General features: G+C 41.4%; 1 protein-coding gene across 1 annotated transcript in view; it reads right to left on the reverse strand.

Moving 5' to 3' along the window:
* Positions 1–11671, reverse strand: part of ANAPC4 (anaphase promoting complex subunit 4) — a 31132-nt gene extending 19461 nt beyond the window's left edge. Inside the window, exons 1-13 of the mRNA XM_039541561.1 lie at positions 11442–11671; positions 9272–9377; positions 8196–8328; positions 6332–6406; positions 6146–6172; positions 6015–6059; positions 4160–4244; positions 3070–3180; positions 2283–2366; positions 1975–2061; positions 500–564; positions 363–405; positions 189–265 (exon numbers count right to left, since the gene is read on the reverse strand). Coding sequence (XP_039397495.1) covers positions 189–265; positions 363–405; positions 500–564; positions 1975–2061; positions 2283–2366; positions 3070–3180; positions 4160–4244; positions 6015–6059; positions 6146–6172; positions 6332–6406; positions 8196–8328; positions 9272–9377; positions 11442–11549 — 1046 coding nt within the window. The 5' untranslated portion in view covers positions 11550–11671. The remainder of the gene's footprint in view (positions 1–188; positions 266–362; positions 406–499; positions 565–1974; positions 2062–2282; positions 2367–3069; positions 3181–4159; positions 4245–6014; positions 6060–6145; positions 6173–6331; positions 6407–8195; positions 8329–9271; positions 9378–11441) is intronic.
* Between the last annotated feature and the right edge of the window lie 7968 nt (positions 11672–19639).

The following is a 19639-nucleotide window of genomic DNA, read 5'->3' on the forward strand; positions in this document are numbered from 1 at the left end:
GTATTTTAAGGAGATAAGAGTTAATATTCAAATTACATTTTATAGTTTTCTGATGTCACAAAATAACAGACTAAACTCTGCATGATCATGGCAAGAAGTGGTCATGTTTTTGTTGGGCTCAGTTTCTTTTAAACAAATGTTTACTAATAAATTTATCTCTGTAATTCATTATGTGTTATACGACTTACCTCTGCAAGTGACTTATGACTAATTTTTGTATACTGGAATAGGAAGACTCTATGGACTGACCAAGCTTTTTTAAACCCTGATAGAAAAGAGACATGCTTCATTACAGTATATTAATAGGACACTTATGAAAGATACTGAAATAGATCATTTAATGACAGTAAACATTACCATACCTTTACTGTTAGTTGGTTCATTAAAAGTGCTTGAAGTTCAAGGCTAAGTGACAAAAATTAAAATAAGTGTTCTTTCTTTAATCTGAATATGCATTTACAAGTTGAAACTGGAATATAAAAACACAAGCAGCAACTACCTTGCTTTGCCCCACAAGAGCAGCTGCATAAACTCATCCTGTACAGATGTGGTTGTGTTCTTTTCCTGTTAATCAAAAATTACTGAAATAAACTGATGATTTTTATTTAATTACATATATACGACATTAGAATTGCAAACACCTCATTTAAAATACAGAGAAACAAAATATATCATTGAACACTGAAAATGCATTCTTGATCACTGGAAATTCAATGATTAAAATGGGAAAAATGTTCACTACTTTCACATTTATTCCATTAGTGATAAGAGTTTTGAACATTATTTTCATTAATTCAGAATCTATGTTACCAAACAAATTTTTTAATTTGTTAAATACTAGCAAAGATTACAAAATTTATGCCACTCCAACAGCATCTCATTGATAGCTCCCTTATACATATTCTACTATACTTTTTCCCACTTGACGTAAAGACAGTGAGATGAACTGAGCTGCAGGTGCTCCAGTTCAATAGTTATGATAATTGAAATCTGTGCTAGGAAATTATTTGCTTATAAAAAACAGAATTCAATTTTAGCCACTCACAAATTAAGAGTGTAAATATACTGCTCAAGTTGTATACTTTCACGGACAGGCTGGTCAATCACTAACAGAAGTATATTCAGTGGGCTAGAAAACACAAATCTAATAAGAAGACAATCAGCCAATAATTATATTAGTGGACAACCATCACTACTGCATGAACATGAATCCATTAAAATAATGAGATCTACAACAGTCAGTTGGTATATCATCATCACCATCATCATCGGACTAGAAAGTCACAGGATAATACTACTGAACCCTCAAACAATGCTTTTTCAACTTCAAAGCACTTGGCAAACAATTTCTAATGGACTCCAGCTTGCCTCTGAATTTACAGAGATCATTATCCTGTGATAGCTGTTCATTACACAAGATATAGACAAATTAAGAGAAAGTCCAGAGAAGAGCAACAAAAATTATTAAAGGTCTAGAAAACATGACCTATGAGGGAAGATTGAAAAAAAAATGGGTTTGTTTAGTCTGGAAAAGAGAAGACTGAGAGGGGACATGATAACAGTTTTCAAGTACATAAAAAGGTTGTTACAAGGAAGAGGGAGAAAAATTGTTGTTCTTAATCTCTGAGGATAGGACAAGATGCAATGGGCTTAAATTGTAGCAAGGGAGGTTTAGGTTGGACATTAGGAAAAACTTCCTAACTGTCAGGGTAGTTAAGCGCTGGAATAAATTGCCTAGGGAGGTTGTGGAATCTCCATCATTGGAGATTTTTAAGAGCAGGTTAGACAAACACCTGTCAGGGATGGTCTAGATAATATTTAGTCCTGCCATGAGTGCAGGGGACTGGACTAGATGACCTCTCAAGGTCCCTTCCAGTCCTATGATTTCTAGAACTGAGATATTAAATAATTTAATGTCAATAAGAAAGCTATTCATTCTCTGCCTTCCCCAAATAATTGCTTATACCACAATACCTGTACAAATTTGGTCAGACGTGAGTCCATCTGCATCAGTATTTCTTCCCATGCTTCACACATACATGTCAATGACAACTTTATATACTGCAATGCAAATAAAAGTGCAGAGACTTTTTAAAAATTCCGACAAAACATATATATGTTCTCATAAGAACCTTATCTTTACATTTCTAAAGCTGTGCTCTATATTAACTTAAAAATCAACCTAAATCCCTAAGTAAGCAAGTATTTTATACTAATAGAGTTAAAAAATCTAATGCCTATAACAACTGTGGTATTAAAAAGAATTCATAACAAAAATGTACCTGTAGCAGAGTTGAAATATGAGTAAATTTCCTGGCCATTCGAGTTACCTCAGGTAAATAAACCGATAGCAGACTGGTGTCCAGCTGCAATATGCAGGGCAAGCAACAGTTATAATCAGATGGATGGTTTTTGTTACAATAGACTGGATCATGTGCATTAAGGCAAAAACCACAAAAACTTGTCCATTCTCCATTTTAAATTTTCCCTCTTTTAAACCCAACAGATAAAATAGTTGTTTAGATCACAGGTGAAGTAGACATTTCCTTAACATATCTATGCCAATCCTTGTTATACATCTTAGAAATCTGATACTTGTTTTTTGTGTTTTGACTGGCAAAGAGGCAATGTAATAGACACAGACTAACTGAGATCTTAAGTGTAGTATTGTTAAATTGTGTCAATATGGAAAGGCTTGGCAATCTGAGTCACTATAACAGGGAATAGTACAACTGTCTCGTTGTTAGTTTGGCAGAAAGGAGACAGTATATAAAAAGGCTTTAGAATATGGCTGCTGTTCAGAAAAATGCAAACATTTCAGAGCTTCATCACTGTCAGTCACGTATTACAACAATCTGAGTCAAAATGAAGAATCCAAAAAACCTAAATATTACATGAACTTTAGAGAAGGTGGAAATAAAAATAAATGTTTATCATTATGTAAATAGAAATGACAAAAATATATTAGAATTGCTTGATATGAGTAGTAAAAATAAATAGTTTTAATATTTTAACAGAACATTTCGAAAACACCACTATTTGTGTGCTTGCAGTCTTCATTTTACTCACCTGGAAATACGTAATCTCTGGTGCACTGTCTGGTGAAACTTGCACCTCTGTAATGACTGATAGTGATTTCAAATCACTAGAAAAGCATAATCCAAGGCAAGAACCTGCCACCTGAAAGAATCCAATGTAAAGGGATTAAAGTATCTCATTTTCTCAATAGCCCCATAAGTACAAGTACATATACTACACTGATTTTTAACTAAACACATACCCTTATTTCAAGCAGAAACTGAATTCTATTTCTGTGTAAATATCAACGGAAAAGAGAAAAGAACAGAAGTACTTGTGGCACATTAAAGACTAACAAATTTATTTCAGCATGAGCTTTCGTGAGCTACAGCTCACTTCTTCGGATGCATAGAATGGAACACACAGACAGGAGATATTTATACATACAGAGAACATGAAAAGGTGGAAGTATGCATAACAACAGGAAAAGTCTAATCAATTGAGATGAGCTATCATCAGCAGGAGGAAAAAAAAAACTTTTCCTTATCTTAAAGGAAAAGTTTTTTTTCCTCCTGCTGATGATAGCTCATCTCAATTGATTAGACTTTTCCTGTTGTTATGCATACTTCCACCTTTTCATGTTCTCTGTATGTATAAATATCTCCTGTCTGTGTGTTCCATTCTATGCATCCGAAGAAGTGAGCTGTAGCTCACGAAAGCTCATGCTAAAATAAATTTGTTAGTCTTTAATGTGCCACAAGTACTCCTGTTCTTTTTACGGATACAGACTAACACGGCTGCTACTCTGAAACCTGAAAAGAGAAAGTCTCAGCTAATGAGGGGAAGCAAAAATGTGTGCTTACTGTTTTGTTTTGGACCATCAGTATTAAATTAGTGCAATTATACAGGATTTCAAGTTTTCCAGACAGAATACTAATTAAAAAAACAAATAACCACACAACTATCCCTCTCTTTGGGTTTTAAGCATAGTAATACTGAAGTGCTCAAGCTGCAATATTTTACACTCCCGAAGATGAACTAAAAACTGTGGTTAACTAATAAGGTGTATTTTAAGAGGAGAAATTATGCAGAAAGTATAAAAGCAAAAGCAAAACAACAACAAAAACAAAAACACACATACCCCTGTTACTGTAGCAATCTTATACATGCCATAAGCATAAACCTCGATGAATCCAGAACTGCCTCCAAGGACAAGGGCATTTAGCCTGATAACAAATAAGTCACAGAAATTACTCAGTGAATTGTTCAGATTTGGGGGGAAAAAAATCCATTTTTACTGGATTATGACAAGCCTAGTCAGCCAACTAGTGATTTACTGTTTCTACTCCATATGAATACCTATTCTTAGGATTTAATATTTAAAAGTAATCAAAAAGTCTGTAGTGTGAAGATTATCACCAATATATAGTCAACATTAAAACAAGACAAAAATTTCACATACATTAAAATATTGTTTAAACAGAAATTAACAGCTCTACAAAAAAGTTACTAGCTCCAATGCCATCAGTATAGATATATTAGATATGTGATGAAAGAACATTTGATTTATACACATGCCCTAATTAGCAATCTTCTTTCTAAAGAGTAGGCAACATATTTACTTTTTTAAATCATCTTTTATATTCAGCTAATTTTACTTTAATTTAACTCTGAATATGTCACCAGCAGTCACACAATGGCATTGCCCCACTCAATTTCAAATGCAATGAAAATTGAAAACAAATGTAGCACTTGAGAACAAGCACCAATGACAACAGCAACAGAAGAGGGAATCCCTTCCAGTGGACCGGGCACTGGACTGGGCCTGAGAGACTGGCATTTTGTTCCTGGCTGTAATGCTAACTTGCTGTGTGACCTTGGACAACTCACTTCATCTTTCAGTGCCTATGTTTCCTCTCCCATCCTTTGTCTGTCCATTTGTATTGTAAACTCTTTGGGGTAGGTGATCTATGGTGGGGCTGAATCTTATGCTGTAATTTTAAACCGAGTAAGCACTGACCATATTTCCAAGTGGTTTCAGGCCCTGCTGGAGTAACAGACAAAACATTCCCTGCAAAAACAGGTCAGAGATTTTTTATATGATTATATTAGAGGATGAGGAGGAAGCTGCAGTTAACTATTTTTTAAAGAGGGGGGAGACAGTTCAGTGGTTTCAACACTGGCCTGCTAAACCCAAGGTTGTGAGTTCAATCCTTGAGGGGGCCATTTAGGGATTTGGGGCAAAAATCTGTCTGGGGATTGGTCCTTCTTTGAGCAGGGGTTGAAGTAAATGACCTCTTAAGGTCCCTTCCAACCCTGATATTCTATGGTGTGTTTGATAGCATATTTCTCTAGCCTAAGAAGAGGACCTATCCAAGCTGCAAATGGGGGAGACAAAAAAAGGGCAGGTGGTGTTAAAGAATAGCCATTACTTCCATTTGTTTTAAATAGGCCAGCTTTAAAGTGATTGTAATTACACTGCCATGAGACAAAGGGTGTTTTTTACAAGAATTTTTATGCTTAATGTTTATAAACCAGGTCTGGGGTTTTGGGGAGTTTTTTTGCTAGTGGATTCTTTGGCAGAATGGAGAATTAGCTGAACTATGACATCACAAAAAACTTAAACATGATCAGCTGAGAGATGAAGGGATTCTTTACCAGACTCCGGAACATTTTGGTTTTACTTAACATGTATTTAACTCAAGATTAAGACAATTTAAAAGAAAGCTCTCTGTGAAATGTTCAGCCACCTCTCCCTCTCCTTCAATTAAAGGGTGATAAAGACCTCACTTCAATTCTATATTCCTTCATGGAGTCCTCCAGCAAAAAGAGACAGACTTGATTCAATTAAATCCTTCTTTACACTTTATAAAAGACAAGAGACTTTCTTGCCACCCCTTTTGTAGTCACCATTAAGAAAAAGTTACAAATTATTTTAAATCCAAACTTGCTGGTTTTTGGGTTTTTTTAAACAGATTTCAAAGAATAATACTCACCTTACATCACCCAAGAGCTTCATAATCTCATCTGATTTTTCTTCACTACAAATATAAAAATGTGTTTATGGTAACCCATAGGCAATCATTCGCATCATTATAAGAAAACATATTAAGTCATTGGTTCTTACCTGAAAATTTTTGCAGTGGTACTGTAGCTAAATTGAAGTCAAAATAAAGTTTGAGAAATAAGTGCCTTCAGTAAAGATGTCTTCTTATTTACTTCAGAACAGTTGTGTACTATTAAACATAAAGAACCCAAAAAATGACACCAAATGACAAATTAAGATATTTAGGCTTTTTAATTTAACACCTACTTTTTTGGCAATGCAGGTAATTTAGGCAGGAGAAGATTTGACTCATCCTCAGCATTATAAAATGAAGTGAGAACACTGAAAAAGAAAGAAATGTTTTTGCCTTTGCTGCCAGACTTTAAAAATAGTAAAAAGTTTTTAAAAAATAAAATAAATGCCAGGTAGTAATTTAGATTCAACATATCATGTATGTTCAAAGAGTTACAAATCTCACAAGCATATCATTTGTTTTCTAAATACACATCTACCTCGATATAACACTGTCCTTGGGAGCCAAAAAATCTTACCGCGTTATAGGTAAAATCGTGTTATATTGAACTTGCTTTGATCCACCTCGCCCCCCGTCTCCCCCGGAGCACTGCTTTACCGCGTTATATCCAAATTCGTGTTATATCGAGGTAGCGGTGTATACACTTTTAAAAACACAATCACATCAATACAAGACGACTAGTGAGCTATCTTTTTGTTTTTTGTTTTTATATCCTCTCCTTTTGGCTTAGCGTTTCCCATATAGAAAGGGGAAGAACAAGTTTATATTTGCTGGTTCAGTGATTTGCTTCCCAAATCTTCCATCGTTATTATTTGCATTCCAACAGTGTGTGGGGCCCTGATCATAGAGCACAGGACTCCACTGTGTTAGACAATGTACAAACACCAAATATATATATATATATATATATATATATATATATATATATATATATATATATATATATTTTTCTCCTGCCCTGAAGAGCTTTAAATACTTCCTAGCACGAGTCTATGGGTCTGATCCAAAGCCCACTGAAGTCAACAGAAAGACTCCTCAGTCTAAAGCAAAGCTTTATTTACAACCTCATTTCAGGTTAACGTATATCCATAAGTTAAGTTCCAGCATTTTATGTGTTTATGCTGGATGCATGAGGCTGCAATTACAATTATGTAGAGATTACTGTAAAGAGAGATTGAGGAAACCCACAACATATTCAGCAGAAAGTTACTTATGAAGATGCTGAGTTTGGAAACAGGCCACAAGGGCATTAGTCTATGGTTAAAAGATATCCCCAAGTTTAATATTTCCTTTCCGGTTCAAGGTTTGTGTTTGAGGGGAGGGGGAAGAATGTCACACTTACCTAGCCTTAATCCCTTTTAAACAAAATTTTTGTTTATGGAATTTCTTGGGTTTTTTATACAGCCAGTGTAGAAGGGTTTGGGAGGACACAGAAATGGGTGCGGGGATGCCCCCATCTTCCTCTGTGGCATGTGGAACTATGGAGGGCACATATCATATCTGTGCAAATGTCAGAGTGAATGGAAGCACAATTTACGACTAATGGCACACAAATTGCAAGACAATGGGGGTACTCTTATGTCCTGAGATACAAATGTAATGAAGACAGCACTTCCAATAGCTCTGGGTCTCCCATCAATGCATTAAAAATAAACAAATCACTAAAATTCTTGAAAATGTGGATAAAATATTATTTTAAATTTATCACCTTCCATTGTCCAGGTAGAATGAAGCAGATTACAACAATAAGTTTGATATTGATTATTGATTGATGATTAGAATAGCACCTGAGCAGCAATTATGCAAGTCAATACTAGCTCATATGTCTAAATAAATAAGCTATAATAAACTACAAATTAATAAATGGATGCACAAGATACTATTAAAAGTGTTCTTGTTGTTATAACTAGAAAACAAAAATATCAGACACAACACTAGAACTGCATTGTTATCAATAAATAGAAACAAAATAACTAGAAACAAAAAAGGGGATTTTTTAATGAAGTGGTGGGAAAAGTGACTGAGCTGTGTGACAAAGTTACTTTTTTTTGCTTAACTATTATATTCCACTATTTAACTGTAAAGTTTTAGAGCTACCTGCTTTCTTCAGTTACTTCCATCCAATGCATGTAAGTAATAGGAGCATCCACTGAGAAAGAGTGTAAGCTTTCAGGCTTTTCAACATCACACAGGATCACACGCTTGGTATCAGCTAGGCCAAAAGCCAAAACTAGAAAAGTAACAGAATAATGTTAAACAATCAACACACAAAACATTGCAGCTACTTCAAACATACGACAAGCTAGGAAACATAATGATTCTTCAGTCATTAAATCCAAATGCTATATACAATTTTCTCTTTTTCTATTTATAGTACATTACTTTCACTTCTAATTTATACCATCTTACTAAAAAGCAGACTTGAAGTCAATCTTTTTTATTTTAAAATGGCATATTGGATCACACCTGACAAATGATCTGATCCTGCAAAGACTTATGCACATGTTTAACCTAAGTCCATGCTTAGCTTACTGTGTTACTCATGGGAGAAAACATAAGATAAGCATAGATGAAAGTATTAGCAAATTTGGTGCCAAAAATACATTTGAGACACACTGTTCAATTAGCAAGGATATTTTATTGCAACATAACATAATTCTAAGATTCTCACAAGAACTCATCCCTACTTGATTAGAACACTGACACTAATATTCATTGGGCAATATTTGCATAAGGACTTACGTGACTATATTCATCTTTTTGAACTAATTCATTCCCAAAGAATGCCAGTTCATAATATAATTGGAGATTCTGCTCATTCATATGCAGATGGATGTCTGACCTGGAACATCTTTGCACTATTAAGAGTTGAAAGTTATGCCATGCAATTTGAATAATAATATTCTCATAATTGCAATCAGATTTTAGATTTCACCTGTTACCTCAGTGCCACAATAATCTGGCCATTCTTTATACATTACATCACACATCAAAGGGGTACCTTTCACTATCATTTTAACAGTACTGCTACAAAAAATTAAGCTACCCTTTTCTTAATATTTTGTAGTGGGTATTTTCTTTTCGAGATAGTTGGTACTGTGTTCATTAAAGGTATCTGTTGATTTCCAACACCATTTTTATTGCAGCACAAAGCATCAGATATTTAACATTACTTTTGCCATCTGGTCTCCAAGCAAGGGCTGTAACTTCTTTCCCTGTATTTTCATTTGGTGGTAAACTCCAAACTCGTTGAAAGTTCGCAAGTCGGTGAAGTAAAACCTGAAAAGCAGATAGATTAAATGTAGGAAACTTGAATATCTTCCTCCTTTAACAATATTTTGTAAGTCAGCCATTAAAGATGCACTCCTTTTTATTAGACTTAAATAAATCCCCACATCCTGAAAGTCAGATCTAGAACTATTTGTATCAAGAAAGAAGTCATTCTACATACATACACACACACCGTTCTGGGGCATACTGCCTACTACGAAACAATGAAAAGAAGTTTTCGGTTAAGACCTGAAGTCTACAATCAACCTGGCTAATCGGAATAATATGGTATTTAGAGAGGCCTCCCCATCACAGATAGTAACTGTGTTGTGGAAGCATTGCAGTTGATCTTCCCATGCATAGCCAGATTCATCATGAGGAGACCAGAGGGCAGAGCAGTGGTTTTTAATCTTTTTTCATTTGCGGACACCCTAAAAAATTTCAAATGGAGGTGTAGACCCTTTTGGAAATCTTAGACATACTATGTGGACCTGCATGGGTCTGTGGACCACAGGTTGAAAACCACTGGTAAACAGTGGAGTTTTTAACAAAAAGAATGTGTTGTGGAGGGAGAGAGGGAAACAAGGAAAACAGGAACTGAGAGAGAGAGAGAGAGAGAGAGACCAGAAAAAGATATTTAAAAAAAATGTTCTCTGATAGAAACAACCCCCCTACCCTGTCATCAGCAGACAGCACTGCCATAAGATCAGAAGCAATATGTGGCAAACTGGCAAGGGAAGCTCTGAATTACGTTACCTCAAGAAAGAAACTGAGATATACAACACGTTGTTCCAGGACATACAGTCTGCCTCTCCACCACTAACTAGTTTTTGATACTTTTATTGGTTTTAAAATTATTTTAAATATAAATTAAAATTTTATACACTTGTTAAATCACACACAAAAACAAGAACTCTGCTGGGCCACACAAAAAAAAATGACATTCTGCTGGGAATTACCATTTGCTTAGATTGTTAAAAAAACAGAAAGGAGAATTTTTGCCTTTACTTTATCCTATCACAAAGTATTTTTGGTCCAATATACAAGAACTATTATATTGTGGACAAAGGCCCACATATATAGTAAAAAAACACACAGAGACAATATACCCATTTCACCCCCAGCAGCAACTATTGCTCTTTACTCCCAGGGATCTTAACCTGAACATTTTGAAGATGAGTACAGAATCTTGTAGTGATGGGATGAACATTTAAATAATATCCTTTTCCAGAACACATCTGAAGAACATCAGGATTGTGAGAGAACACAAGACAGGAAGAAAATCAGCAAGCAATTTTTAAAAACACTTTAGGAAAACAGGATGCTTCCCAAAGTCATCGGAGACTGAACATTTGAGACAGATTCAGATACAGCATGTTCAGGCATTGTGCCAGATTCTTCACACCACTGTTCCACTAAATTCTGCCTTACAACACATCAAGCAGCTGCTGTAAACCTGAGTCTCTCCTGAACAGATGTTAGCAACTGTGCCATGTAGCCAGCATAGAAGAACAAAGTTCTTGGCTAAATTAGCTGTGCAGCTAACAAAATGCCTTGGAATTGCCAACATGGTAAACCCAGGGCACTTACCAAGTCATTCTCATGTGAAGGGTTTAAAAAAAAAAAACACACTCATACAGATACATGCCACACTAAGACTGGAGGCAGCTATGCACCACTATTCATGTGTCTGACGAGGCCATAAGGAATCAGGAGGCATGTTTTGGTTATGTCAGTAGTGGCCATTGAGAGTAACCAATGCTACCTCCCGGCACAGCACTGCCCAGCTGGCAAGGGGGAGACTCGAGTTCTTTCCCTCCGGAGAACCAGGTACGGGGCACTGGACTGGACCCACGGAGCTGAGTGGAGCCCTGTGTGGTGAACCCTAAGGGAACGGCTGGAGGAGGGGGCAGGCAGCAGGCCCCTCGCTGTCAGCCAGGGCACCCCGCGGCCCCTAGCAGGAGAGATCCCAGCAGCCCTGGCTAAGGAGGCGGGTTCTCTACCCACCATTTCCAGCTGCTGAGCCGGGCCCTCCAGCTGCCCCCGTCTGTCGCACCCCCGCGCCCGCCTTACCTCCCCCACTTTGTTGGCAAGGGCGATGAGATCCCTCTTGGGAGACCAGGCCATGAAGATGATTTCCTGGGGAAGCTGCTTCTCCCCGACCTGCCGGAAAGCAGGCATGGCGGGCGGGCGGCTCCTGCACCCGCACACCGGCGCGGGGCTCGGGGCACAGCCTGCTCGGAAGCCCCCTTCTCTCACCGCCGATCTCCGTCCCCGTCCCCTTCCCCGGCAGCCCCGCTCCGCGCCCGGGGCCAGCAGACAGCCGGCAGCCCGGCTTCACCGGTCGGGCGCCCACACAACGCAGCTCCGCCTCCCCGAGTTCCGGGCGCCCTTGGCTCGTCACTGCGCGGCCGCCGGGCTCCGCCTCCCAAGCCCGCCGTGCAGGGGCCGCCTGTGCCGAGGAGCCTGGTACGCGCCTCCCGGGCCACGGGTCGCTGGCCCCAGCCGAGGCCCGCTCACACCCCCGAGCGGGTGGATGGCCAGAGCCCTGGGGCGAGCCCCCACGCGTGCTGCTGAGTGGGGATGGGGACTCCTCCGCTGCCGCTCGGGACACAGAAAGCCCCTTATCTCGGGGGGCGCTGCGATACCAACCTAAGGGGCGGGGGATTTTAACTGGGTTACGCAGCTGCTGCAGCGGCCTGTGTGGATGCTCCTCCTTGCGTGTTAGTGAGTTTGCTGGGCTTCCTTTGAGTCAGCTGGGAACAAGTAGAAGCCCTGGTCTGCACTAGGAATTTAGGTCATATTTAGCAGCGTTAGATCAATTTAACCCTGCACCCATCCATACGATGAAGCCATTTTTGTCAAAGGGCTCTTAAAATCGATTTCCGTACTCCTCCCCGATGACGGGATTAGCGCTGAAATCGACATCGCTGGGTTGAATTTGGGGTAGTGTGGATGCAGTTCGATGGTATTGCCCTCCAGGAGTATCCCAGAGTGCCCCATTGTGACTGCTCTGGGCAGCGCTTTGAACTCAGATGCACTAGCCAGGTACACAGGAAAAGCCCCGGGAACTTTTGAATTTCATTTCCTGTTTGGCCAGCGTGGCGAACTCAGCAGCACAGGTGACCATGCAGTTCCCCCAATATGTTTCTACGCTCCCCCGATCATCTCTGTCCCTGAGATCGCAGATTAGAAGGCAAAAAAAAAAAAAAAAAACGCACTTGCAATTACATGTTTTCCAAGCTCATGCAGTCCTCTCGCACTAATAGGGCACAGCGTAATGCATGGAGGCATTCAGTGGCAGAGGCCAGGAAAGAGTTGCTGTGTTTGCTTAATGGCAAAAGTATCATGCCTCGCTAGTGATCCTGCCCAAGCCAGGTCGCTGTGTCACATGCACTCCGCGCTGTATCAGCTTTGGGTGGGGGCATGACCGCTTTGTGAGCAGGAAGGCCATAGATATAGACATTGTATTAGGTAGCTTTTGTAGCTAGAGAAAACAGTCCTGTGCATTTGGCAAAGTCTGGCAAAAAAAGAAGAGCTCGTAGTGTAGGTGGTTATCACATTCACCTAGTACACAAAAGCCCTGTAGTGTAGGGGTTTTCACGTTCACTTAACACGTGACACGTCCCTGGGTGGAAACAGGTTGCTGTTCCTTTTTCTGACTCCCCTCCTGCATTTTTAGTCTTAGAACACACTGCGCTGTGAAATTTTACTTTGAATTATATCAATTATGAGTTAAATAATATGGAAGCTCTCTCTGAGTTATAGTCTTGGGTTCCTTACCCTTTCAGCTGCTCTGATAAATTAACATTTTTGTTAGGGGCAGGAGAAAATTTTCATAAAGCCTTTTATAGGGACTAAATGCTATCTAGGACTCTGAAATAATCTGAACATGGCCCATAGAGTGCAATCCTTCATTCTGGATTTGTCATTCCACAAATTGAACTGCTCCTTACTACTGTCCAGGCTTCATGATAAGCCATGGGAGCAAGGGGCAGGCTGGGGTAGATGTGACTGCGCGGTGCTGCCGGCTGGGAGAATAGCCTGAAGTAGAAACCTCCAGCTGCCATGATATTCCAGGCAGGACTGAATCTCCATGAGACAAAACTTAAAGAAGAGAATGACTTGGAGTCACTCCCATTCGGTGCTCTAAGAGGAGAATAACCATGTCTGTTCAGGCACCCCTGATTGACCTCACCGAGGTCTGCCAGCTGAGCGGGGCTGAGCTGGACCGTGGCTGGCAGGAGCTGGCGGACAGAGCCCTAGTTCCGATCGATCAGGCAGGCAGCGGGTTGAGCGGGGCTGGCGGACGGGACCCTGGAAAAAAGGCGCGAAATGATTGTCTGCCATAGCTTTCACGGAAGGAGGGAGGGAGGGGGGCCTGACGACATGTACCTCAGACCACCTGCGACAAAGTTTTTGCCCCATCTGGCATTGGGAGCTTAACCCAGAATTCTAATGGGCAGCGGAGACTGCAGGAACTGTGGGATAGCTACCTACAGTGCACCGCTCTGTAAGTCGATGCTAGCCACGGTAGTGGGGACGCACTCCACTGACTTAATGTTCTTAGTGTGGACATACGCAATAGACTGTATAAAATCGAATTCTAAAAAATCGACTTCTATAAAATCAACCTAATTTCATAGTGTAGACATACCCTTAGGAAAACACTTTTCCTTCCATCCTGCTAAGGATCAGGCAGAGCTTTTTACACACACACCCCCTTTGACACACATTTACAAATGTCTCTTCCTGAAAGGCCCAGTAGCAAGATTGACTGTGGAAACAGGCTACTCTCCCTTGCCCATAGCCTGGTAACTGGAGCAGTCGTTGCACGTGATTTATGGTGCACTCCGTTTCTCTCCCAGCGAATCTAGTGCCAAATGAAGCACTGCAGGACTTGGCATAAGTAAACGAGGAGGATAGTGGGGAAGGAAATATGCCAAGGAGACTGAGGAAAGAGTCCATCAGACGGAGCCTTACATTGAAATGTGTTGTTAAGCTCCCAGCTTAATGCTTGTTCAGAGAGAGGCAGAGTTATGCAGGTCAGTGGTGGTCACCATAACTTGATACAGCTGTCCAAGAATAAGGGAGAAGGCTTTACATTGGTGAGCTTTGCAGCACAAATAAGAATGTGAACAGAAATGAAAGCACTTGTATGTGTGTGCTAGGGCAGCAATGGCTGCTGGGTAGAATAAGGTTTCCTCTTTCTGGTTTGCGGTAAAACTTTGTGAGGTCTAGCCTGCTAATAGTTTAGGGTGGTGTTTTTGGAAGTAGGGAGGGTTATAAGAGGTGGGGTGATGAAAAGAGCTAATGAGCCTATCTATGTAGGCCTCATTTCCAGTAGGCTCAAAATAGTAGGCAGTGTTGAACCTCTATGCTGACTTGCATTTGAAGAGGGGTAGGAAGGAAATACAAATCAGGCCTGCTATGCCAGTGTTTCTTGTTGTCCTAAGGCAGGTTCCTACCCAGTGCTATTAACCTTCCTCCTTTCATATGCAGAGGGAATGACTGGGCATTTGCATCTTAATTCTTACTATCTTTTGTATAAAATTCCTCATAAAGCAACGCTTGAATCCCTTTTTACAGGAAAGTACTTCCCCCCTCCTCTTCCTCCTGTGGGTGGAACATCTCCCTTAGGAGAATTTATTGGTCAACCCTTGTACTAGAGATCTGAAGCCCTAGTGGCTCAGCTGGATGGAGGATAAGAACCTAATGCACACACACTGTCTGGCTCACTCAGCATTGCCAGCATGTTGCTTTGGTAGAGGTAGCAAGGTTAGAATGAAGGTGACATGTTGGGTGAAAACCTCAGACTGTTGAGGCCTTTCTGAAGCCTTAGCACAATTAACAGACCAGGAGGAGAGGGGGGAAGTGAATGACGAAGAGGAGTAAACATGACCCTGTGCCCTTCTGATTGAGTTTTTTCCAAAGTATATGGTTTTGCAAGATGGAAATTCTGGCAATAGTTAACTATTTCTGTGTGAAATACAGCTTGTTACCTAATGGAAAATTCCCACCTGACAGGCTGGAAAACTCCACACTTAACATAGCTTCTGCTGAGCAGGAAGAAATCTGGACACTTGAATGCTCGGACACCTCTCAAGTTCCCCTGCAGACAGAAAGCCAGCCGCTGGACATTTGCATGACCCTGGGTAAATATGAATCTAGGGGGTAATTTGTAAGACGTATGTAAGTGCTGGAGACTAAATAAAGTAGAAGCTTTGCGTGAAAGCACTTATGTTTGCCTGCTTGCATCAACTGTCTATTGGTCGAACAGCCATGTCCCCATTATTTCCTGCCACCGCCTCGCAAAGAGTAAAGTTACCAAGAACTTTGGGTTCAGCAAGACCCCAGGTAACAATAGAATTGGCTCCCAGTATTGTCTTTGGTGTAAGATCTAGAATGCAATTTGAGCTGAGTGAGGGCAGGTCTGCAGAGCAAAAGTAAGTCAACCTAAGTTACATTGATGTACAGCCGCCGCAGTAATTGAATCGGTTTTACATGTCCTCGCTACGTTCCTGTTGTCAGCAGCGTGCGACCTCACTAGGAGTACTTGACTGATTTAATTGCCAGTGTAGGGCATCGTAGGATAGTTTCTGAGAGGCATCAATGTAAGCAAAGCAGTGTTGACACTGACACTGCATTGACCTAACTGCATAGACTTAAGCACTATGCCCCTCATAGAGATGGAGTTAAGTAAGTGTAAGAAGGTGTAGTGGGTGAGTTACATCGGTGGGAGTTACATTTTAGTTTAGAGGCTTACAGGGTTAGGTCGACATGAGCTGGCTTACATTGACCTAACTCTGTAGTGTAGTGTAGACCAGTCCCAGGCCTGACTCTGAGTGACTGGTCTTTTATCTGAAAGATCATATTAACAAACATTAACAGAAAAGCAAAAGTTGGCTGTAAAAGGTTTGAGCATTCAGAACAAGGTATTTGCCTGCTTTATAAACTTAGAAACAAACAAACAAACAAAAACTTTAATTCAGTCTAGCACTCAACTTTGAAACTTAGGGTATGTCTACACTACGAGATTATTCCGATTTTACAGAAACCAGTTTTTTAAAACAGATTGTATAAAGTCGAGAGCACGCGGCCATACTAAGCACATTAATTCGGCAGTGTGCGTCCATGTACCGAGGCTAGCGTTGATTTCTGGAGCGTTGCACTGTGGGTAGCTATCCCATAGTTCCCGCAGTCTCCCCTGCCCATTGGAATTCTGGGTTGAGATCCCAATGCATGATGGGGCAAAAACAGTGTCGTGGGTGATTCTGGGTAAGTGTTGTCACTCAATCCTTCCTCCATGAAAGCAACGGCAGACAATCATTTTGCGCCCTTTTTCACCTGGATTGCCCTGGCAGACGCCATAGCATGGCAACCATGGAGCCTGTTTTGCCTTTTGTCACTGTCACCGTATGTGTACTGGATGCTGCTGACAGAGGTGGTACTGCAGTGCTACACAGCAGCATTCATTTGCCTTTGCAAGGTAGTAGAGATGATTACCATCCCTATTGCACTGTCTGCCATTGTAAATTGGTGATGAGATGATGGTTATCAGTCATTTTGCACCATTTGCATTTGGAAATTGGCGATGATGGTTATCAGTCCTTTTGTACTGTTTGCTGCTGTCATGGGTGCTCCTGGCTGGCCTCGCTGAGGTCGGCTGGGGGCGCATGGACAAAAATGGGAATGACTCCTTGGGTCATTACCTTCTTTATGTTTTGTCTAAAAATAGAGTCAGTCCTGCCTAGAATATGGGGCAAGTGTACTAGAGAACCAGAGAGCACAGCCACTCCGTGTCAGAGCCCCAGAGATCCCGCAGAAATGATGAGCTGCATGCCATTCTAGGGGGTGCCCCTGCAACAACCCCACCCGTCGCTTCCCTCCTCCCCCAACCCTCCTGGGCTACAGTGGCAGTGTCCCCCCGTTTGTGTGATGCAGTAATAAAGAATGCAGGAATAAGAAACACTGACTTTTAGTGAGATAAAATGAGGAGGCAGCCTCCAGCTGCTATGATAGTCCAGGCAGGACAGAATCTTTTTTTTAGACATGAAAGGCGGGGCTGATGGAGCTCAGCCTCCAGCTGCTATGATGAGGACAATTACCAAGCCTTCTGTACCGTCTGCCAGGAATGACCAGGAGTCATTCCCATTTTTACCCAGGTGCCCCCGGCCGACCTCACCGAGGTCAGCCAGGAGCACTCACGGGCTGATGATGACGATGGATACCAGTCATTTTGCACCGTCTGCCACCGGGAAGGGGATGCTGGTGTTCAGCGCTGCAGCACCCATCTACCAGCGGCATGCAGTAGACATAGGGTGACATTGAAAAAAGGCAAGAAACGATTTTTTTCCCTTTTCTTTTTGGGGGGGAAGGGTGTAAATTGACGACATACACCCTGAAACACTTGGGAAAATGTTTTTGACCCTTCAGGCATTTGGAGCTCAGCCAAGAATGCAAATGCTTTTTGAAGACTGCAGGGACTGTGGGATAGCTGGAATCCTCAGTACCCTCCCTCCCTCCATGAGCGTCCATTTGATTGTTTAGCTTTCTGTTACGCTTCTCACGCAGCACTGTGCTGAGTTCCTGCTGTGGCCTCTGTCTATCATAGCCTGGAGATTTTTCCAAATGCTTTGTAATTTCGTCTTCTGTAACGGAGTTCTGATAGAACAGATTTGTCTCCCCATACAGCGATCAGATCCAGTATCTCCCATACGGTCCATGCTGGAGCTCTTTTTGGATTTGGGACTGCATCACCACCCGTGCTGATCAGACAGGGTGCTGGGCAAACAGGAAATGAAATTCAAAAGTTCGCGGGGCTTTTCCTGTCTACCTGGCCAGTGCATCTGAGTTCAGATTGCTTTCCAGAGCGCTCACAATGATGCACTGTGGGATACCACCCGGAGGCCAATACCGTTGATTTGCGGCCATACTAACCCTAATCCGACATGGCAATACCGATTTCAGCGCTACTCCTCTCGTTGGGGAGGAGTACAGAAATCGGTTTAAAGAGCCTTTTATATCGATATAAAGGGCCTCGTGTGGACAGGTGCAGGGTTAAATCGGTTTAACGCTGCTAAATTCGGTTTAAACGCGTAGTGTAGACCAGGCTTTACATTGCTACCAGGGCTGGCTTTAAGACATGTGGGGCCTGACTGGAATACTTGGCGGCGGTCCGGGGCTTCGGCGGCACTTCGGTGGTGGGGGGGTCCCCTCCGGGTTTTCCGTAGCACCAAAGGACCACCCGCCACCGAAATGCTGCTGAAGACCCCCAGAGCGGACCTCCCTGCAGCCAAAATGCTGCCAAAGACCGGGGAATCAGGTGAATCGGCTAAAAGCTGGCTCTGACTGCTAGAAAACAAAATTGGTGTGAATATCTGATAATTAAACCTATGAACCAATCCAAAACAATGTAGTATAAAACACAAACAGATGTTTTGCAATCAAGAAACTGGAATAAACCAGGGTTGTAACCATGGGCGGCGGGTGAACCCCAGGCCTTGCCTCTCTCCCCGGAACCCAGAGACCCCCCCCCCCATGCAGCTACTAGCCTGCCCCCCCTCCCCAGCTACCCCAGCACCCCCAGAAAGGAACAATCAATTGCACACATACAAAATGGGAAATGACTACCTAGGAAGAAGTACTGCAGAAAGGGATTTGGGGCTCAGAGTGGATCACAAGCTAAGTACGAGTTAACAGTGTGACACTGTTGCCACAAAAAAAGGCTAAAATAATTCTGGGATGTTTTAGCAGGAGTGTTGTCAGCAAGACACGAGAAATAATTCTGCCACTCTACTTCGTGCTGATTAGGCCTCAACTGGAGAACTGTGTTCAGTTCTGGGCACCACTTTTCAGGAAAGATATCGATAGATGTATTATAATTGCAGATCTTTAATACTGGTTATGTGCAGCTGAGAAAAAACACAGAGCTTAACTTTTAGATTCCTAACGGAGTTTGCAGTAATAGCAATTAGAGAACATCTTTTAAAACTATAAATTGAGCATAAATATTATGAAATTTGGTGAGCCTTAAAAAGTCACACAAATCAGGACTGTGTTTTCTATATCCCTCTTACATCTGTTTCAATCATCGTGTCCAAGAAACAGAGCAAGATGACCAGGTTCTGAAATTAGCAGAGAAACTTCTGTTGCAAGATTTCATAAACCTGACAAATTATCCCTGTGGAAGATTTTGTTTTGCACACCTTAGCACAATGAAATTGTGTATTGGCAGATGGGAGAAGACAGACAGTGAAAAAATTGTCAAT

Source organism: Mauremys reevesii, linkage group 5 (assembly GCF_016161935.1).
Source record: "Mauremys reevesii isolate NIE-2019 linkage group 5, ASM1616193v1, whole genome shotgun sequence".
Classification (NCBI taxonomy): domain Eukaryota; kingdom Metazoa; phylum Chordata; order Testudines; family Geoemydidae; genus Mauremys; species Mauremys reevesii.